At 52.6% G+C, this 23,564-nt stretch overlaps 1 protein-coding gene across 1 annotated transcript in view; it reads right to left on the bottom strand.

The window, feature by feature from the left end:
* Positions 1-23,564, bottom strand: part of LOC133342047 (diacylglycerol lipase-alpha-like) — a 73,467-nt gene that overhangs the window by 4,345 nt on the left and 45,558 nt on the right. The window contains exons 13-15 of the mRNA XM_061550947.1: positions 22,538-22,680; positions 18,758-18,826; positions 3,911-3,983 (exon numbers count right to left, since the gene is read on the bottom strand). Coding sequence (XP_061406931.1) covers positions 3,911-3,983; positions 18,758-18,826; positions 22,538-22,680 — 285 coding nt within the window. The remainder of the gene's footprint in view (positions 1-3,910; positions 3,984-18,757; positions 18,827-22,537; positions 22,681-23,564) is intronic.

Below are 23,564 nucleotides of genomic sequence, written 5' to 3'. Positions count from 1 at the left end.
CTTCGAAACCCTACGATGACAACGGGGGAAAGAAATAATTTTTTTTTTTTTTTTTAAGTTTAAAGTATGAGTGGCAGACGCAGCTGCGCTGCCACAGAGCGAGTAACAACGGTCCGCCATCAGGGCCATGCGTCCCGCTCGGACACACGCGGCGCGCGAGCAGCGGTGGCGAGAGTCCGTCGATCGCGGATCGTCGGCCTCACCGGGGCCCCATCGTCGGACCCACGGGCAGGAGGCCGGTGATGATGATGAGGATGGAAAACGATCATTCCAACCGACATGTGAGGGATTGCCGAAGGTGGAGACTTGGCACGTCTGCCGGTTTTGCAGCAAAGCAAGGGAGTGCTTGACGTAACGGTTGCCACTCCTCTGCACGTACGTATATGTTGAACTTATTTCGCGCTGTACGTAGCCAACCGTAATCCTCTAGCATACCATCCTGATACCCGTGAACCCTGTTGTCCACAAGGGTCAGCCCAATTCTCTCATTCGCAGCGCCCAGAAGATGTACAAATCCTGGCCAACATGTGACGACCACATGCGCACGACTACTGATGACGTGAACGCTAGGTAATTAATGAACAAATCTGCAGAGCGGCTGTGATATCCCGCCCGAGATGAGAGTTCTACGCGAGGGCGCGGAGCCAAGACGCTCCTTGGCAGCTTTACCCGTGGCATGCCATGTGCGAGGCGCGCAAGGCGGCACCCGGGAAAAGCTGCACAATGAAAGTCTGAAACGCGTAAACCACGGAGATATATTTACTGTAAATCTAACTTACGTGTGAGCCCCTATCCCAGAAATGTGACTGCTAATGTAATCTCCCCGCAGCTAAGCGGCTCGTTGCGCAGAACTTGGAAAGCCGCGGTGACAGAAGCAGCTGCCATGACAATCCCTGGACGATGCCTTAGAGGACAAAGAGACCTTTTGCACGAGATCGGCGAGCCCTTTTCTTAACGTCTCCGAACGTAGCAGAAATTATCACTGTATGTGCGAGGGGCCCCATTCGCATCTTCACGAAATGTCAAGACGCGAATTCTCCATGGCGATGATTCCCTGTCGTCGACCGCGCAGACATCGCTCAGACATCGCACGAAAGGAGGAGGGGGATGATAAGGAGGAGGAGGATCTACAGTGTTAGGAGCTGGGTTTTTTTTACAAAAGGTTTGACAACAGCACCAGCCAGACGGGTCATCGAGACCACCAGGAGATGTGTGTTTCACGAGGTGAGAAAAAGGCATGTCCATCAATCAGAAATGCCTTGCATGCCAACATCAAGATATTGAAATTGATGCCTCCTTTCACTGGAAGCCAGTCAAATGTTTCCACAGCTGGCACGATGCGCTGCTGTTATGTCCTTACTCTGTGGATTGTATGCATGTATGTTGACTTTTCTGCGGCTGTCCGGAACGCTCTTCCTTCCCGATATTCGGATGCCAATGGAACTCTGCACTTTTACATCATCAACATTGAAAACGCCTTTCTTTAGAGACTGCTTTTAGTGTTTAGTTTGTTGTCCTTCCCCCCGCGCCTCCGATTAGCACGTGTGGGTGCGAAAGAAGTTCAACATACATATAATTAGTTTAACGTCGGCTTTCGCGACCAATATTACCCATAAGAGGTTTTTGGGTTAGATCGCGAAAAATAAAAAATGTGTTGTTAAACCCACCACCACCCGACACAGCCAAATAGTAAGGTTTGTCACGTAAACAGAACGTGCCATTTCGGTCCGAGTACAGCACACTGGTGTCGGGTGGTGGTGTGTTTAACGACACATTTATATTTACGTGATCTAACCCAAAAACCTGTATTGCGGATACACACTTGATAATTGTTTTGTTTCAGCTACGAGCAGCTGCACGTGCTGATGTTCCAGCCCGGCGCAGTGGTATCCCCGCGCTGCAAGCCACACTCTGTCTCTCTCCCGCAGCCCTGCTACAATGGCTTCGAGCACAATGTTAAAAAATGTATATCTTGGGCATAGGGCCGTTTGCTCTAATGCCCTCCAGATCATATCAACTAATGGAATCAGTCTCCTCGCTACCACTATACAGTGATTGAATACAGGTTTTTTTTTGTTTCTTTTATAAAAATAAATTATGTACAAGTGCCTTGGAGGCATTAAACGATGCATCAATTCGTTGATTAGAATTGATTCTTACGCTCGCGGGAAGGATGCATCGAATCGCGCGCACCGCACAGCGATCTGTCACGCTTTCCGTCCGCATGCGTCCGAAGCAAACTCCGCATTCCACTCGAGATGACGCATGCACCACAGAGCAGAACAGGATCGATTCCTGAATGAAAATCGTCACCCCGATTCGTGACAATTCATGGCATCATCGACGGGATGGTGGCGGGGGGGGATAGCGAGGAAATCCTGGCGTGACAGTGGTTAACGCCTTTAGCGCATGTGGCAATGCAGCCTTGCGCATGCAGTGCAGCTGCACTTTACGAATTCTAGATTTGAAGCTTTCGTGACTGCAAGGATTCATACTCTTAGTTCTTTCGGTAAAGTCACGTAGGTAAAAAATGAAATTAAAATTAATAAAAATAAAAAAATAAACGTCGTGATTTAATTGTTTTTTTTTTAATTAATTTTTATTTCATTTTTTACCTACGTGACTTTACCGAAAGAACTAAGAGTATGCACTATACGAACACAATTTTTTTAAATTTGCGTTACATCGTGTAAATATATAAATGTGTCGTTAAACCCGCCACTAGCTGATGCAGCCAATTAGTGAGGTTGCGTCGCGTAAACGAAACGCGCGAATTGGTTAATACTTCAGCGCACACCCCGTAGTGTGTTGCAGAGTAAAGCCCACAATTGGGGCTCTTCTTCTCTCCGATGAGGATTCGCCGACGCGCCCAACCACCCACAGTGTGCACGGGGACACAGCGGGGCAACGGTGGAGGCTGAACTGCACTCCCTCGTCGTGGCTTCACTCTGCTTGCTGTGCTCGTCTGGCAGTGCGGAGAGCAGGCGCGGAAAGGGCACCTTCGATTTGAGTTTAGAAGTAAACGTGGACTTATTTAGACTGCGGTGTAGGGAATCCAAGTGAACGACGCGAAAACTGCGAGGCACGGTGGCAGAGGGGGGCGAGGAGGACTTCGTGCATACATACGTACGTACGTACGGACAGTTCGATGGGTTTACGATTGCTGACGATGGATAGACGGATATTTTGCGTGCATCGTGGGTGGACTGAAAAGAAAACAAATGAACGGGTTCTGGAGAAAGCGGGTGTTGAAAGAAAACTGTTAGAGGTGATAATATCAAGAAAGCTTAGCCTACTATGGTCATCTCATGAGAATTAAAAAAAATAAAAAGAATTTCATTTTATATAGTGTCATTCATGCAATTGCATCCCACGATGCTGCACATCAATGATCCAGTTCCGTACAGAAAAAAAAGCTAAAACAAATCCCCACTACTTAGCAAATAAAAAAACCAAAACGAACACATAAATTGAACTTGTTTGGAACAGCAGATTATGCAGGGCACAATGCCCGTTTCACGTGCGCGAGGAAGACGAAGGACCACAACGGATGGATAACATCAAAGCATAGACGAGGCGCACGCTGGAACAGACAGTGAGGATGGCAGAAGTCAGAAGTCAGTGGCGAAGGATAGCCTACGGTGCGGCCAACCCTCGGATTGACGACGGCTGAAGTCAATTACAGGAAAGGATAGAGGGGCTGAGGGGGGGGGGGGGGAGCCAGCAACGAGAGTGTGAGGCTCGCGATCGCGAAGGAGGTTTTAATGGGTTCAATCCCTGGCCGTGGTCGGGCCGGCCTATTCACCCCCTCGGAGAGGGGGGGGGGGACCCAAATGAGCGTCACCCGAACCGTGTCGACGATTGCGAGTGGGCCGCGGGAGCGCGGGTATCGGGCGACGATTTTGAGTACCTTGGGCCTGTTGGTCCTCGTCAGCACGTCCAACAGCTGCCTGCGAAACGTCTCCAGCTGGGGCAACCCAATCCTGTCAAAGCACAGCACAGACACTGCGTCGGCACCCCGTTCTGCGATCGTGCGAGTGGTGCACATAAATGGGAGCGGTGGTGCAGCGGTTAGCGCTGCGCTACGAACCCGGCGACCCGGGTTCGATTCCCGCTCGCGGCCAACACCAGCAGTGACGATTATCTGAACCGGTCCTGGGTCTCCCCTAGGTCGACTCGGCCTCAAATGAGTACCTGGTGCGGTGTGTAAACATCGCCACTGGGGAGACAAAGGCGGCCGGCGTGGTGTTGGCCACCCACCCCCCCCTCGTGTGCCGTACCGGCCTTCATAGGTGCTCGCTAACAGCACTTGCCCCTACAGTCTGTTAAGGCTACACGGGGTATCTTTGTCTTTGGTGCACATTGCTACTGTGATAAAGATGACAAACGGATGGCTCGGCAGCCTGGCGTCCACTTCGGGGTAGAGTTAATAAATCAGCAGCCCCCTTTGCCGCACTCCGTCAGTGCCAAGCCTCAAAGCCTGGACGATCCCATGGCTCAATCACCCAGTCGCTTGCATCAGCCTCCTCGTTTCACCTCTTCCCCATTTCATCCCTATGCTCTGACGTTTTTTTAATATTAAACTATTTATTATTTTACCAGGTTAAGGGGCCACTGAGCTGTGGAGCTCTTCTTCAGAAATGACCCGGCTATCACATATGACAGCGCGAAGAAGTGGCTTATCACGTGGAAAATGTACAGCAGTAACCATATACTCTAAACGCGTTGTGACGTTGATTCTAAATGTGGGGGCGGGGGGGGGGGGAAACCGGAGGAACCGGAGAAAAATCCACATGACCATGGAGAGACACGAAATATACACATCAGGGTCGGGATCGAACCCACGACCTCCTGTTAATCACGCGAGGAAGTTGACATTACCGCCAGCGTGCTGTATTCAGACGCCTTAAAAAATTATTTTGTTACTTCTTTACGCAGCTTCCATATGCATATATATCACAAAGACAAAGATTCCCCGTAAAGCCTTCAACCGACTGTTGGAGCAAGTGCTGTTAGCGAGCACCTATGAAGGCCGGCACGGTACACGAGGGGGTGGGTGGCCAGCACCACGTCCGGCCGCCTTTGTCTCCCCTAGTGGCGATGCTTTACACACCGCACCAGGTACTCATTTGAGGCCGAGTCTACCGAGGGTGGAGGCCCAGGTCCAGTCCAAATAACCGTCACTGGTGTTGGACGTGAGCAGGAATCGAACCCGGGTTCGTAGCGCGACGCGCTAGCCGACAAGGCCGTAGCCATGGAGTCAACATTGGGGGGGACCAAATCTTCCAGGGGGTCTGGGGCCCCCCCCCCCCAGAAAAAAAATCTAAATTTGAAAACTAATTTCTTGCCTAAAATATAAAAAAAAATTCACCAACACATGGGATTGACTTTTTATTTATTTTTACAATAATGTCTAATAGTGTATTGTATTACGTTGCTCTGTTTTTTCTTTTTTTACCTTTTCTTGTTTCATTGCATGTAATGGCAGAGATTAGTGATTCATAAAGTACAACCATAACCACAATCATATAAAAATAAATCTATTTTATAGCAGTATGTTGGGGGGGGGGGGGACATTTTGAGCATATTTGAATATTGGGGGGGGGGGGGGGGAATGTGTCCCCCCCAATATATAGTAAAATTACGGCCTTGCTAACCGATACACTACCGCTTCCCACGATGCACACACACACACAGAGCTCTCTTTGGTGTTCCCCGCAGGTATGAAACATCACTCAAACCAATCCATTATTAACTCCCTGAAATCAATCTACGTTTATAAAACAAATATTAAAGTTTACACACCCTGGGTTCTGTTTCATAAGAAATTGCATTTCCAAGCGGGTTTCTGTCAACCTGAAGGAGCTGTGTATTCATCACACCCGGATCCCCGCCGCGTTGCGCGGCGCACACGCAACAAGGCCGGCATTTCATCGCCGCGGCGGGGAGCTCAGAACGGGGCCGAGGCACGGAGCAAACTCTCAAACGTAAAACCCAGCGCTCTCGCCCCTTAACGCTTGGAAGACACGGTGGCTAGGAGATGTTAACCACCTCGCCTGGTGTGCAGGAGGTCGTGGGTTCGACGCCGACCCCCGACGCCTGCTGTATGTTTCGGAGTTTGCGTGTCTCTCTCTCATCATGATCATCACGGTGGCTAGGAGATGTTAACCACCTCGCCTGGTGTGCAGGAGGTCGTGGGTTCGACGCCGACCCCCGACGCCTGCTGTATGTTTCGGAGTTTGCGTGTCTCTCTCTCATCATGATCATCACGGTGGCTAGGAAATGTTAACCACCTCGCCTGGTGTGCAGGAGGTCATGGGTTCGACGCCGACCCCCGACGCCTGCTGTATGTTTCGGAGTTTGTGCGTCTCTCTCTCATCATGATCATCACGGTGGCTAGGAGATGTTAACCACCTCGCCTGGTGTGCAGGAGGTCGTGGGTTTGACACCGACCCCCGACGCCTGCTGTATGTTTCGGAGTTTGCGCGTCTCTCTCTCATCATGATCATCACGGTGGCTAGGAGATGTTAACCACCTCGCCTGGTGTGCAGGAGGTCGTGGGTTCGACGCCAACCCCGACGCCTGCTGTATGTTTCGGAGTTTGCGCGTGTCTCTCTCTCCCCCGTGGCCACGTGGAATTTCTCCGGGTCCTCCGGTGTTCCCCTCCGCATTGAGAGTTGGCGTGCGTTCAGATGATATGGCTGCTATAATTGTCCACGTGATGACAAGCCACTTCGTTAAGCTGTCATTTGTGATAGCCAGGTTGCTTCTGAAAAAAGAGCTATACAGCTCAGTGGGCCTTACCTGGTAAAATAAATAAGTTTAGTATTAAAAGTTTCATATTTGTATTGAATCATTAATGCCCCCGCCCCCATCAGAGCCCCACCCCCAACCGCGTGACTCGCGCCCCTTTCACTGGACCCCTCTCCAGCATAACAAGGATTTATCATCAGCCTCGATTTATATATTTGGAGTTTGCGGTGTCTCTCTCCCCTTCGTCACGTGGGTTTTCGTTACAATAAGACTCTCCACGACAACAGCCATTCACCAGAGAGACTGGTTGCCTCCCAGTGCTGAGTCTATGAGCAGTGCTGAGTCTATGGGCAGTGCTGAGTCTATGGGCGGTGTTGAATCTATGGGTGGTGTTGAGTCTATGGGCAGTGTTGAGTCTCTGAGCAGGGTTGAGTCTATGGGCAGTGCTGAGTCTAAGGGCAGTGTTGAGTCTATGGGCGGTGTTGAATCTATGGGCGGTGTTGAGTCTATGGGTGGTGTTGAGTCTATTGGCAGTGTTGAGTCTATGGGCGGTGTTGAGTCTATGGGCAGTGCTGAGTCTATGGGCAGTGTGGAGTCTATGCGCAGTGTTGAGTCTATGGGCAGTGTTGAGTCTCTGGGCAGGGTTGAGTCTATAGGCGGTGTTGAGTCTATGGGCGGTGTTGAGTCTATGGGCGGTGTTGAGTCTATGGGCAGTGTTGAGTATATGCGCAGTCTTGAGTTTATGGGCAGTGTTGAGTCTATGAGCAGTGTTGAGTCTATGGGCAGTGTTGAGTTCTATGGGCAGTGTTGAGTCTATGGGTAGTGTTGAGTCTATGGGCAGTGTTAGTCTATGGGCAGTGTTGAGTCTATGGGCAGTGTTAGTCTATGGGCAGTGTTGAGTCTATGGGCAGTGTTGAGTCTATGGGCGGTGTTGAGTCTATGGGCAGTGTTAGTCTATGGGTAGTGTTGAGTCTATGGGCAGTGTTGAGTCTATAGGTAGTGTTGAGTCTATGGGCGGTGTTGAGTCTATGGGCGGTGTTGAGTCTATGGGCGGTGTTGAGTCTATGGGCAGTGTTGAGTCTAGGGGCAGTGCCGAGTCTATGGGCAGGGAGCTTGTGATCACCAAAAAGATACCTGCGGTGTCCCAATGCCAGTCGGGAGCACGGCGTCGCAACCCGCTGAGGTCCGTCGTCAAACTCTCCCCTCTGCTGTTGTCACGCCCCGCGCTCTACAAGCGCAGCCTCCAACTCTCATGCCCTCTACCTCTCTTTGGCCTTGCTCTTTACACGTGCGTATGTACGTACGTCGAACTTCTTTCGCACAGTACATAGCCAACCGCGCTCAATTGGTGGGCCATTGCCACGAACGTCCCGAAATACCAAGCTTTTTGAAATACGACATTACATTAATTAAAACATTTATAGAACAAAGAATACGCAACGTATTTTCGCTGATAAATATACTTACACTAGCTGTACTACCCGGCTTCGCCCGGGACTTGTATCCACCACGCCCGGCCGCCTTTGTCTCCCCAGTGGCGATGTTAATACGCCACACCAGTTACTCGTTTTGCGGCTGAGTCCCTCCCTCACCACTCTCCCTCCCTTACCACTCTCCCTCCCTCAGCACTCTCCCTCCCTCACGACTCTCCCTCCCTCACCACTCACGCACGGCCGCCTTTGTCTCCCCAGTGGCGATGTTAATACGCCACACCAGTTACTCGTTTGAGGCTGAGTCGACCTAGGGGAGGTTCAAATAATCGTCACCGGTGGTGGCCGTGAGCGGGAATGGAACTCGGTTCGCCGGGTTTGTAGCGCAGCGTAGCGTTAACCACTACACCCACCGCTCCTCACACACCACACACGCACAGACACACACACAGACACACGCAGACACACACAGACAGACACACACACACAGACACACAGACAGCACGCTAACCACTACACTACCGCTCCCCACACACCACACACGCACACACACAGACACACACACAGACACACACACACAGACACACACACACAGACACAGACAGCACGCTAAGCACTACACTACCGTTCCCCCTACACAACACACGCGCGCGCATCCATAGGTACACATACACGCGCTTGCTGCAGACACACACGACTTTCAGGGTGCGTACGGCAGTAAACGACTGAAAAAAGAAAGCGGCAATGCTGGGCGAGGAACGCCTTAGACCTGCAACACATTTGTGTAATGCGAGCGTAAACATACAAACACATACAAACACATACACACACATACATACACACACATACACACAAACACATACACACACATACATACACACAGACATACACATACACACAAACACACACATACATACACACAAAAACATAGACAATACACACACACATACATGCAGACACACAGACAGACACATAACACACATACATACACGCAGATACATACACAGAAACACATACACACAATACATAGACACACACATACATACACACAAACACATCCACAGACATACATACAGACACGCAGACATACACATAAACACATACAAAAAAACGCACATACATACACACACACATACATACACACAAACACATACACACACATACATACACACATGCATACAGACACACAGACATACACATAAACACATACACACATACACATGACCCGGCCTCGCCCGGGACTTGGATCCACCACGCCCGGCCGCCTTTGTCTCCCCAGTGCCGATGTTAATACGCCACACCAGTTACTCGTTTGAGGCTGAGTCGACCTAGGGGAGGTTCAAATAATCTTGACCGGGGGTGGCCATGAGCAGGAATCGAACTCGGTTCGCCGGGTTGGTAGCGCAGCGTAGCGTTAACCACTACACCCACCGCTCCTCACACACGACACACGCACAGATACACACACAGACACACACACACAGACACACACACGCAGACACACACAGACAGACACAGACAGACACACACACAGACACACAGACAGCACGCTAAGCACTACACTACCGCTCCCCACACACCACACACGCACACACACAGACACACACACAGACACACACACACAGACACACACACACAGACACAGGCAGCACGCTAAGCACTACACTACCGTTCCCCCTACACAACACACGCGCGCGCGTCCATAGGTACACATACACGCGCTTGCTGCAGACACACACGACTTTCAGGGTGCATACGGCAGTAAACGACTGAAATAATAAAGCGGCAATGCTGTGTAAGGAACGCCTTAGACCCGCATTATACATTTGTGTAATGCGAGCGTAAACACACAAACACACACAAACACATACACAATACACACACACATACATGCAGACACACAGACAGACACATAACACACATACATACACGCAGATACATACACAGAAACACATACACACAATACATAGACACACACATACATACACACAAACACATCCACAGACATACATACAGACACGCAGACATACACATAAACACATACAAAAAAACGCACATACATACACACACACATACATACACACAAACACATACACACACATACATACACACATGCATACAGACACACAGACATACACATAAACACATACACACATACACATGACCCGGCCTCGCCCGGGACTTGGATCCACCACGCCCGGCCGCCTTTGTCTCCCCAGTGCCGATGTTAATACGCCACACCAGTTACTCGTTTGAGGCTGAGTCGACCTAGGGGAGGTTCAAATAATCTTGACCGGGGGTGGCCATGAGCAGGAATCGAACTCGGTTCGCCGGGTTGGTAGCGCAGCGTAGCGTTAACCACTACACCCACCGCTCCTCACACACGACACACGCACAGATACACACACAGACACACACACACAGACACACACACAGACACACACACACAGACACACACACGCAGACACACACAGACAGACACAGACAGACACACACACACAGACACACAGACAGCACGCTAAGCACTACACTACCGCTCCCCACACACCACACACGCACACACACAGACACACACACAGACACACACACACAGACACACACACACAGACACAGGCAGCACGCTAAGCACTACACTACCGTTCCCCCTACACAACACACGCGCGCGCGTCCATAGGTACACATACACGCGCTTGCTGCAGACACACACGACTTTCAGGGTGCATACGGCAGTAAACGACTGAAATAATAAAGCGGCAATGCTGTGTAAGGAACGCCTTAGACCCGCATTATACATTTGTGTAATGCGAGCGTAAACACACAAACACACACAAACACATACACAATACACACACACATACATGCAGACACACAGACAGACACATAACACACATACATACACACACATACAAACACAGAAACACATACACACACATACATAGACACACACATACATACACACAAACACATCCACAGACGTACATACACACATAGATACAGGCACGCAGACATACACATAAACACATACAAAAAAACCCACATACATACACACACACATACATACACACAAACACATGCACACACATACATACACACATGCATACAGACACACAGACATACACATAAACACATACACATGGCCCGGCTTCGCCCGGGACTTGGATCTACCACGCCCGGCCGCCTTTGTCTCCCAAGTGCCGATGTTAATACGCCACACCAGTTACTCGTTTGAGGCTGAGTGGACCTAGGGGAGGTTCAAATAATCGTCACCGGTGGTGGCCGTGAGCGGGAATGGAACTGGGTTCGCCGGGTTGGTAGCGCAGCGTAGCGTTAAGCACTACACCCACCGCTCCTCACACACCACACACGCACAGACACACACACAGACACACGCAGACACACACAGACAGACACAGACAGACACACACACACACAGACACACAGACAGCACGCTAAGGACTACACTACCGTTCCCCCTACACAACACACGCGCGCGCGTCCATAGGTACACATACACGCGCTTGCTGCAGACACACACGACTTTCAGGGTGCGTAAGGCAGTAAACGACTGAAATAATAAAGCGGCAATGCTGTGCGAGGAACGCCTTAGACCAGCAACACATTTGTGTAATGCGAGCGTAAACACACAAACACATACAAACACATACACACACATACATACACACACATACACACAAACACATACACACAGACATACACATACACACAAACACACACATACATGCACACAAACACATACACAATACACACACACATACATGCAGACACAGACAGACACATAACACACATACATACACACACATACACACACATACATAGACACACACATACATACACACACACATACATACACACAAACACATGCACACACGTACATACACACATACATAGAGACACGCAGACATACACATAAAGACATTAAAAAAACCCACATACATACACACACATACACACAAACACATACATACACATACATACACACATACATAGAGACACACAGACATACACATAAACACAAACACACATACACATGACCCGGCTTCGCCCGGGACTTGGATCCACGATGCCCCGCCGCCTTTGTCTCCCCAGTGACGATGTTCACACACAACAGCAGTTACGCTTTTGAGGCTGAGTGGACCTAGGGGAGGGCCAGGTCCGTTTCAAATAATCGTCAGCGGTGGTGGGCGTGAGTTGGAATCGAACTGGGGTCGCTCAAGCAGCTTAATGACTGTTTGTACAAAGAACATATAAAGAATCGATTATAATAACCAGGCAAGAGTCCACATTATAGACTGCCAGTACACGCACTCAGCTTCATAAGCAGGCTAGAGTGTACATGATAGAGTGGCAGTACGCTCACCGAGCTTAATAAGCAGGCTACAGTGTACATGATAGACTGGCAGTACGCTCACCCAGCTTAATGAGTATTTGTACAGTGAACATTAAAGTAATCGATTGTTGGCGCGTTGGGTTTAAAAGTAATATTAATAGCACACATTGTGGTGGGGGTGTAGTGAAGAGTAGGAAAAACTTTGATGAATTTACCTCAGAGTGGCGTGGTGGGTGTCGAGGCCTAGTAGCGTGCAAAGCCTGCGGCCTCGCCTAAAATTGTCGGCTTGGAAGAGGCAGGGTACGGGTGGCGTTCCTTCCCCCCCCCCCCCTAGCGCTCCAACAATACTGTGTAATGGCTATTATTTAATTAAATACGGAGCTTATGAAAGTGGCGAAGGCGTGGCTAGCCGTTGGCAGGGGCAACCGCCGTCCAATGAAACTGCAGCCCTTGGCGAAGGCGTGGCTAGCCGTTGCCAGGTCCAATGAAAGCGGCGAAGGCGTGGCTAGCCGTTGCCAGGGGCAACCGCCGTCCAATGAAAGTGCGTATGGGCCAAAGTCCACACACACACACACAGACAGACAGACATGAACGATTTTATATATATAGATACAATTGGGGTGGGGGGGGGGAGGCACACACTTACCCCCCCCCCCCTTACCCACCCCCCCTGACCCCCCCCTTATATCCACCACTGAAGCAGACCCCCGTTCTCTAGTGGCGTTTGTTATTGAGGCATCAAGCCGGCCGCTTCCCACCAGGGAGAGTCCCGGTGGGGTGGGGTGTGGATGGTGTGGCGCTTTCCCCCGCTACTGCAAGGCGGCGGTGGAGGCAAAGGGACGCGGGGGTGAAAGGTCACGTGGATGGCGACACTCCGGCGATCGCCGGAGCGGGGAGGCGCTCTCTCTCTCCGGCTCGATGCTTTAAGCACAAGCGCTGTCATTGAAATCCCCACGCGCTCTCTCTCTTACAACCCCGAGCATCGCCATGGAAACGGACATTGATGTATACAGTGGTATGCAAGGGGCCATTAATTTGTCTACGGCGGGCTGAGCGTTTTCCGAAAACGGTGTACGATGTTCGTCTTGCGCGGCCTCAGCATCTCCGCCGTGGCCATTATGAACCACAGAGAGAGAGAGACACACACAGCCACTCAGACGCAGGACTGTTAATGTAAGATCTCAGCAGTGTCAGCCTGAGCGTCTCCGACACGGCCATTGTGAACCACTCAGAGAGAGAGAGAGAGACAGACAACCAGACAATTTTATCTACAACCGTGCCCGAATGCCGCAAGCGTCTAAACGTTGGCCTTATCGAGCCATGTGGTCAGCTGTTTGCGGTGATCGTATGTGGGTTGAGGTTTCATTTAGGATGTGGAGGAGCCACAAACGTAAGTTCGCTGCCCTTTCCCCTCTGTACGAAAACGTCGCAGCGTAGGAATAGGAACTGTTCTAAAACAGTGGCAGTGGTATGCAGGTTTAAATAACAAACGACCCGACGCATGTGTCAATAACACCGTGGCCTTGACAGGGAAGTGTATATAATAGGTGATGTTTTGGGCAACAGCTCGCTCATCTTCGTAGCATACACACACACACAGAGGCCATGGGTATGGATTGGATATCCTTGTGCATTTTACACCACGGGGCCTGATACGTGTTTGGTGTTCCAAGAAGTGCCGGACTGGCGTAGTGCCGTATATATCGGCCCATTTCCGCCACTGGGTATCACCGCTTGGAAGGCATCGTCAACCATTGCATGTTTTATTATTTAACCCCGGAAACAAAAAACAATTCCAATGTTTGGATGATTTAACATTATCTTGGCGTGTCAATCCATTTCCTGAGGTTGTTTTTTTCTTTCATTCACCCGCCACAGACCTTTGTCCAACGAGATAGCCCCGTGGAATGCCTTTCTTTGGGACCAGGTTAATGTTCAGCGATGGCCCTTATAAGCATTGAAACCATGCAGTGAGAAACCGATTAAGCAAACTGCCACACCATTTTATCGGATGGTGTTAAAAACCGTGCAATGCGCCGCTTAAATGGATAAATTTATATCGTCGTTTGTACGATTTCAGGGGAAACACAATTTCCTTCGTGAAATTGATTCTTCCAGATAATTTTAGTTTTGACCATCCCCCCTGGCCCCCACCCGAGGTGACATTGGCACGGGCGGCAAGGGAGGAGTCTACCGTCAGTACCGCCGTGCGTGTGGTGTGGTGCGTGTGGTGTGGTGCGTGTGGTGTGGTGCATGTGGTGTGGTGCGTGTGGTGTGGTGCGTGTGGTGCGTGTGGTGTGGTGCGTGTGGTGTGGTGCGTGTGGTGCGGTGCGTGTGGTGCGGTGCGTGTGGTGCGTGTGGTGTGGTGCGTGTGGTGTGGTGCGTGTGGTGTGGTGCGTGTGGTGTGGTGCATGTGGTGTGGTGCGTGTGGTGTGGTGCGTGTGGTGCGTGTGGTGTGGTGTGGTGGGTGTGGTGTGGTGCGGTGTGGTGCGTGTGGTGTGGTGCGTGGGGTGTGGTGCGTGTGGTGTGGTGCGTGTGGTGTGGTGCGTGTGGTGTGGTGCGTGTGGCGTGGTGCGTGTGGTGCGTGTGGCGTGGTGCGTGTGGTGCGGTGCGTGTGGTGCGTGGTGCGTGTGGCGTGGTGCGTGTGGTGTGGTGCGTGTGGCGTGGTGCGTGTGGCGTGGTGCGTGTGGCGCGGTGCGTGGGGTGTGGTGCGTGTGGTGTGGTGCGTGTGGTGCGGTGCGTGTGGTGGGGTGCGTGGGGTGTGGTGCGTGTGGTGTGGTGAGTGGGGTGTGGTGCGTGTGGTGTGGTGCGTGTGGTGTGGTGCGTGTGGTGTGGTGCGTGTGGTGTGGTGCGTGTGGTGCGTGTGGTGTGGTGCGTGTGGTGTGGTGCGTGTGGTGTGGTGCGTGTGGTGTGGTGCGTGTGGTGTGGTGTGGTGTGGTGCGTGTGGTGTGGTGCGTGTGGGGTGGTGCGTGTGGTGCGTGTGGCGTGTGGGGTAGTGCGTGTGGTGTAGTGCGTGTGGTGTGGTGCGTGCGGTGTGGTGCGTGTGGTGTTGTGCGTGCGGTGTGGTGCGTGTGGTGTGGTGCGTGGGGTGTGGTGCGTGTGGTGTGGTGCGTGTGGTGTGGTGCGTGTGGTGTGGTGCGTGTGGTGTGGTGCGTGTGGTGTGGTGCGTGTGGTGTGGTGCGTGTGGTGTGGTGCGTGTGGTGTGGTGCGTGTGGTAAGGTGCGTGTGGTGTGGTGCGTGTGGTGCGTGTGGTGCGTGTGGTGTGGTGCGTGTGGTGTGGTGCGTGTGGTGTGGTGCGTGTGGTGTGGTGCGTGTGGGGTGGTGCGTGTGGGGTGGTGCGTGTGGTGTGGTGCGTGTGGTGTGGTGCGTGTGGGGTGGTGCGTGTGGTGTGGTGCGTGTGGTGTGGTGCGTGTGGTGTGGTGCGTGTGGTGTGGTGCGTGTGGTGCGTGTGGTGCGTGTGGGGTGGTGCGTGTGGTGTGGTGCGTGTGGGGTGGTGCGTGTGGTGTGGTGCGTGTGGTGTGGTGCGTGTGGTGTGGTGCGTGTGGTGTGGTGCGTGTGGTGCGTGTGGGGTGGTGCGTGTGGTGTGGTGCGTGTGGTGTGGTGCGTGGGGTGTGGTGCGTGTGGTGTGGTGCGTGTGGTGCGGTGCGTGTGGTGCGGTGCGTGTGGTGCGTGTGGTGTGGTGCGTGTGGTGTGGTGTGTGTGGTGTGGTGCGTGTGGTGTGGTGCGTGTGGTGTGGTGCGTGTGGTGTGGTGCGTGTGGCGTGGTGCGTGTGGGGTGGTGCGTGTGGGGTGGTGCGTGGGTGTGGTGCGTGTGGTGCGTGTGGTGCGTGTGGTGCGTGTGGTGTGGTGCGTGTGTGCGGTGGTGCGTGTGGGTGTGGTGCGTGTGGCGTGGTGCGTGTGGTGTGGTGCGTGTGGTGTGGTGCGTGTGGCGTGGTGCGTGTGGTGTGGTGCGTGTGGTGCGTGTGGTGTGGTGCGTGTGGTGTGGTGCGTGTGGTGTGGTGCGTGTGGCGTGGTGCGTGTGGGGTGGTGCGTGTGGGGTGGGTGCGTGTGGTGTGGTGCGTGTGGTGCGTGTGGTGCGTGTGGTGTGGTGCGTGTGGTGTGGTGCGTGTGGTGTGGTGCGTGTGGTGTGGTGCGTGTGGCGTGGTGCGTGTGGTGTGGTGCGTGTGGTGCGTGTGGTGCGTGTGGGGTGGTGCGTGTGGGGTGGTGCGTGTGGGGTGGTGCGTGTGGGGTGGTGCGTGTGGGGTGGTGCGTGTGGTGTGGTGCGTGTGGTGTGGTGCGTGTGGCGTGGTGCGTGTGGTGTGGTGCGTGTGGTGTGGTGCGTGTGGTGCGGTGCGTGTGGTGCGGTGCGTGTGGTGCGGTGCGTGTGGTGTGGTGCGTGTGGTGTGGTGTGTGTGGTGTGGTGCGTGTGGTGTGGAGCGTGTGGTGTGGTGCGTGTGGTGTGGTGCGTGTGGCGTGGTGCGTGTGGGGTGGTGCGTGTGGGGTGGTGCGTGTGGTGTGGTGCGTGTGGTGCGTGTGGGGTGGTGCGTGTGGTGTGGTGCGTGTGGCGTGGTGCGTGTGGTGTGGTGCGTGTGGTGTGGTGCGTGTGGTGTGGTGCGTGTGGCGTGGTGCGTGTGGTGTGGTGCGTGTGGTGTGGTGCGTGTGGGGTGGTGCGTGTGGTGTGGTGCGTGTGGTGTGGTGTGTGTGGTGTGGTGCGTGTGGTGTGGTGCGTGTGGTGCGTGTGGTGTGGTGCGTGTGGTGCGTGTGGTGTGGTGCGTGTGGCGTGTGGTGTGGTGCGTGTGGTGTGGTGCGTGTGGTGCGTGTGGTGTGGTGCGTGTGGTGCGGTGCGTGTGGTGTGTGTGGTGTGGTGTGTGTGGTGTGGTGCGTGTGGTGTGGTGTGTGTGGTGTGGTGCGTGTGGTGTGGTGCGTGTGGTGCGTGTGGTGTGGTGCGTGTGGTGCGTGTGGTGTGGTGCGTGGCGTGTGGTGTGGTGCGTGTGGTGTGGTGCGTGTGGTGTGGTGCGTGTGGTGCGTGTGGTGCGTGTGGTGTGGTGTGGTGCGTGTGGTGCGTGTGGCGTGGTGCGTGTGGCGTGGTGCGTGTGGTGTGGTGCGTGTGGTGCGTGTGGTGTGGTGCGTGTGGTGCGTGTGGTGTGGTGCGTGTGGTGTGGTGCGTGTGGTGCGTGTGGCGTGGTGCGTGTGGTGTGGTGCGTGTGGTGTGGTGCGTGTGGTGTGGTGCGTGTGGTGTGGTGCGTGTGGTGTGGTGCGTGTGGTGCGTGTGGCGTGGTGCGTGTGGTGCGTGTGGCGTGGTGCGTGTGGTGTGGTGCGTGTGGTGCGTGTGGCGTGGTGCGTGTGGTGCGTGTGGTGGTGCGTCTGGTGCGTGTGGTGTGGTTGCGTGTGGTGTGGTGCGTGTGGTGCGTGTGGTGTGGTGCGTGTGGTGCGTGTGGTGTGGTGCGTGTGGTGTGGTGCGTGTGGTGCGTGTGGCGTGGTGCGTGTGGTGTGGTGCGTGTGGTGTGGTGCGTGTGGTGTGGTGCGTGTGGTGTGGTGCGTGTGGTGTGGTGCGTGTGGTGCGTGTGGTGTGGTGCGTGTGGTGCGTGTGGCGTGGTGCGTGTGGTGTGGTGCGTGTGGTGTGGTGCGTGTGGCGTGGTGCGTGTGGTGTGGTGCGTGTGGTGCGTGTGGTGTGGTGCGTGTGGTATGGTGCGTGTGGTGCGTGTGGTGTGGTGCGTGTGGTGTGGTGCGTGTGGTGTGGTGCGTGTGGTGTGGTACGTGTGGTGCGTGTGGCGTGGTGCGTGTGGCGTGGTGCGTGTGGTGCGTGTGGTGTGGTGCGTGTGGTGTGGTGCGTGTGGTGTGGTGCGTGTGGCGTGGTGCGTGTGGTGTGGTGCGTGTGGTGTGGTGCGTGTGGTGTGGTGCGTGTGGTGCGTGTGGCGTGGTGCGTGTGGTGTGGTGCGTGTGGTGTGGTGCGTGTGGTGCGTGTGGTGTGGTGCGTGTGGTGTGGTGTGTGTGTGGTGTGGTGCGTGTGGTGTGGTGCATGTGGTGTGGTGCGTGTGGGGTGGTGTGTGTGTGGTGTGGTGCGTGTGGTGTGGTGTGTGTGTGGTGTGGTGCGTGTGGTGCATGTGGTGTGGTGCGTGTGGTGTGGTGTGTGTGGTGTGGTGCGTGTGGTGTGGTGTGCGTGTGGTGTGGTGCGTGTGGCGTGGTGCGTGTGGTGTGGTGCATGTGGTGTGGTGCGTGTGGTGTGGTGCGTGTGGTGCGTGGCTCACCTCGGGACCAGATCTTTTCCCAGAATGACGGACGTGACGAAGGTCTTGGACTCTTCCATCGCTGCTTCACTGAAAGAGAAAAAGACGCACAATCGACAGGAAGTACAAGAGCAATGGGCTTGCACAATGTGCATGCATAATGAACGTTGGTTATCATATAAATAACCCAAACGGCAATGGATATCCATATTCATTTATATGCATTCATTAACCCCCCCCCCTACCGTACTTCGCACAAGAAGGGCTCACAAGTGACGTCATCACATCTACCCCTCTACATAAGGAACAAAACAGGTGGATTTCTCCACAAATCTGGCTGTCGCCTGATGAAGCTGGTTGTAATTACTGGCGAAACGTCGTACTCAGATTGTAAATGTTGTGGCTTGGCTCTCCAACACACCGATGTGCTGTACAAGTAACGAATTGGCACGTTCTGTTTATGTGTCAAACCTTACTAATTGGCCGTGTCGGGTGGTGGCGGGTTTAACGACACATTTAAATATTTACGCGACCAAACCCAAAAAACCTCTATTATGGACGATATTGGTCGCGAAAGCCTCCTGCGTGTTAAACTCGCTGAAACAGAGCAGCGACACGAAGCCACACGCTCATCGCACTGACAAGCAGAGAGCAGCGTGATCGTCTGCACGACGGGAAGGCTCCCGCACAGCGAAGCACTGTGGGGAGGCTATTCATCAAGCAAACTAAAAAAATATATATATATATTTTTTTTACTATTCAAACGCCGTGACTGTCTGGGCGGACTATTTCTATTTTACCAGTTGAGGCCCTACCGAGCTGTAAAGCCCTTATTCAGAAGCGGCCTGGCCATCACAAATGATAGCTAAGCGAAGTGGCTTATCGTGTGAAAATGTACAGCAGCCAAACGCTGTAAACGCGTGAAGTCGATTCTAAACGTGGAGAGAAAAACCGCAGGACACAGAGGAAAAAATGTAGCCGACCACGGGGAGAGTGAAGCACGCAAACTACAAATGTACAGCAGGCGTCAGGGTCGGGATCAGGCGAGGTAGTTACATCTCGCCACCGTGGCGCAAAACAAGCTGACGAGCTTGTTCATTTGGATTGCAAGCGGCTACAAAAAAATTACGCAAGAAGCCGATACAGTTATTCTGTTAATGGAGCCTCCATTTAATTAGGAGATTCACAGGCAATATAATAGTTTTAATAACTTATTCGAGTCCTTTGCCAATTGCATGCTGGATGAAGGCTTCCCCCATGCCGTGTCATTATGGCGATTCGAGCTCTATCCTTCATCATTACAGACATAGTTGAGACCATTAGCGATGGCTGTGCATTGCCATCGCAAGGAATTGTGACGAAATTAATTGGGAATCATTTTTATCCAGCAGTGAATGGATTGTGGCTGCTGATGATGTGACGACTGCATGATGATGACAGGCGCCACGGTGGCGAGATGTTAACTCGTCTGGCATACAGGAGGTCGTGGGGTCGATCTCAACCCTGACGTCTGCTGATGTATATTTGGAGTTTGCGTGTCTCTCTCTCTCTCCCCGTGGTTGCGTGGGTTTTTCTCCAGGCGCTCCGGTTTTCCCCTCGGCGTGCATAATCACTATATATAGCTCAGTGGGCATTGCCTGGTAAAATAAGTTTTGTATTTCTACTGAATAATAAATGCCCCCCCCCACACCAAACGAGGCCCCCCCACCCCAAACCGCACAGCGTGACTTACACCCCTTCCCCTGGACGCCTCTCCAGCATAACACGGATTTATCATCAGCCTTGAATTATCCGCTGCTGTAGGAAGGCACCCCCACGCCGTCTACCATCATCATCCTTTATGGCCCTGTGATGCCAAACTCCGATCTCACGGCTGCACGTCAAACCATCTCATAACTCCATTTCCGTGATGGTGGTGGGTGTCCTCTTTATTTCGCACCTCCGATTGGCGACGTACGGTGCGAAAGAAGTTCAACGTACATTCGTACGTTTCCCTTCTATCCGCAATTACGCCACTAATTGTGTCCACGGGCCAAATCAAAGGAATAACTGCGTCTCTGGCAAAAGGGCAGACGATGCCTCATCTGCCCCGGTGTTGCCTCTGCTAGAGAAGCCGTGCGCAGCCGAAAATTTCAGCGCCAAATACCGACCGTGCGAGGCCCTGTGCCCACACACTGATGGCACCGGACTATGTCGGTGGGTGACGAACTCGAAGTCAGTAAAATAATTATTGAAAATAAACTAAATCAAAATTCTGATTTAGAGCTTTCGTGACTGCAGGGATTCGTATTCTTGGTTCTTTCGGTAAAGTCACGTAGAAGGGAAACAATAAAATAATAAAAATATAAAACAATTAAATTCTCACGACGTTTTGACTGCAACAGAAAGCAATCATCATCACCTGCCAGCCCTGCAAGATGATGATTGCTTGTGTTGCAGTCGAAATGTCGTGAGAATTTAATTGTTTTATATTTTTATTATTTTATTGTTTCCCTTCTACGTGACTTCACCGAAAGAACCAAGAATATAAAACAAAATTCTTTTATTTCATACCAGGTAAGGCTCACTGAGCTATCTAGCACTTTTTCAGAAGCGACCTCGCCACAAATGATAGCTCAATGAAGTGGCTCGTCATCACGTGGAAATTTACACAGGCCAAGTACTCTCAACGCCTGCTGTTGATTCGAAATGTGGAGGGAAAGAGCGGAGGTCCCGGAGAAAAATCCACGCCACCACGGGGAGAGAGACACGCAGACTCCAAATATACAGGTGTTAGGGTCGGGATCGAAACCACGACCTCCTACATACCAGGCGAGGTAGTTAATATCTTGCCACCGCGGCAACCAATTACCTAAAAAAATATGTATTTGCTCAGACAGGTGATAGACTTTCTCGGCATCGACTTACGGTGCTCCTAACAGGCTATCACCATAGCAGCCGGCCCTGCAAGAGCTCACTTCACAACAAAAGGGGGGCGGCAGAGGTGGCCGGGTGGCTCAGAGCACTGATCCGCCGCCTGGGTTCACGTGAGGACAGTCAGCACTTGCCAGCACGGTCATTCGAACCCGTTAAAGCGCACTGCCAATGCGTTCCGGTTGTTTTGGGGTATTTTTACACTGAAAGTTGATTTCAGCAACACTTGCCGCCGCCGTGTTTGCTGGCTGCGAGTTAAATCATTTTTCACGTGTTTTTTGTTTCTCTCTCCAGTATTTGGTACCTTTTTCAAGTGTTCCATCTGTGTTCGCTCCATCGCAATACCTTTCCACATTGTCAACTGTCGTTAATTGTCATTTGTGAAAGCATTTTAAAATATATATATAAAATTCTAAAGGAAAGTATAATTGCGAAGGGCCTTAGGCTGAGAAAAATGTTTGCCAACAGCTTTGCTCGTTTTTGTAAATGTTACGGAAATCGACGGACATTGTATCCACCAGTCCACAACTCTTCCCCATGTTCACATCCCATCGCACCCAACGCGCATCCCCACACGTCGCCAGGGGCAGAGCGGCCCTCATCGCTCGAGGCCGCTGTCTCTTGGTGTCGCACTCATTACACACAAAGTGCACGCCACAAATGAACCGCAATACTTTTCCGATCTCGTCAAGGAGCACAAACCATCACCACAACTCTGGTCATCCTCGCAGCAGCAACTTTTGGCTGCCCATCGAACAAAGATGGTCACCGCATCGCGAGCTACTCGCTAAACAGCACTTGCCCCAACAGTCTGTGAAGGCTACACTGGGTGGGGGGGGGTGGAGTGATCTTTGTCTTGGTCTCGTGCGCAGTGTTGTGAGTTGCCACCTGAGAAGGCCTCCCGGGGGAGAATAGGCGTAGCACTTGAGCGTGGGGTACTGCGGGCGGAGCATGAAGGACAAGATGGCAGCGGTTCCCGCCCCGAGGGAGTGGCCCACGATGACCAGGTGGTAGTGCTTCGTGCCTCGGCCCTGCAAGACAGAGTGATTACACACACACACAAAGACACCACCTCCCCTCCGCCCGATAGCTTTTAACAGACTGTTGGGGCAAGTGCTGTTTTAGCGAGTATCAGCACATATGTGGCACACGAGGGGGTGGGTGACCAGTAACCACGCCCGACCGCCTTGGTCTCCCCAGTTGCAATGTTTACTACACACTGCACCAGGTACTCGTCTGAGGCTGATTCGACCTAGGGGAGGCGCTGAACCGGTTCAGATAATTGTCGTCGGTGTCGGCCATGAGCGGGATTAGAACCCGGGTCGGCGGGGTTCATAGCGCGACACGCTAACCGCTACACTACCGCTCGCCACACGCACACACACGTAGCTCCACACCAACAACAACACACGTACACAAACAAATCAACAATATACCATAAGTTTGGACGTTTGTTGAAAAAAAATGTTCATGTACGACTAAAGAGGGCCTAATTTATATTCTGGCAGGCAGACTTTCCCACACTCCCTGGCTCGAGAGGAGGAGTCGTGCTGACGTTTGGCATAAAATGGAGAAATCCCTGTTAATTTCCATCGCGATTGCCATTTTTTCCCCCAGCGAATGCCAGAAAAAACTACACGTCGGTTGACACTCGACATTCAATCTCACCAACGAGCCGGTCTACAAAAAATTATTCGACGTCCATATAAATTCCAAAAAAGCCTCTGCCGAATACAAAATCTGCCGACGATCTTGCCATTCCCATAAAACCGCAGGTGTAAGAGAGGGGAAGAACTTGTGCAGATCTTTTCTCCGCCCCCCCGGGTGGTACAGTACTGCTTTACGGCTGATAGGGCATCACGCGTGAGGTAAGAATCACTTGAGGCTTGCGTTACGCAACGGGCCACGGGAGTCC

This window comes from Lethenteron reissneri, chromosome 2, assembly GCF_015708825.2.
Source record: "Lethenteron reissneri isolate LAM-NWPU_2019-01 chromosome 2, ASM1570882v1, whole genome shotgun sequence".
NCBI classification, from domain to species: domain Eukaryota; kingdom Metazoa; phylum Chordata; class Hyperoartia; order Petromyzontiformes; family Petromyzontidae; genus Lethenteron; species Lethenteron reissneri.
The sequence above is the reverse complement of the archived record's forward strand: the minus strand, read 5'-3'. Positions and strand labels throughout refer to the sequence as shown.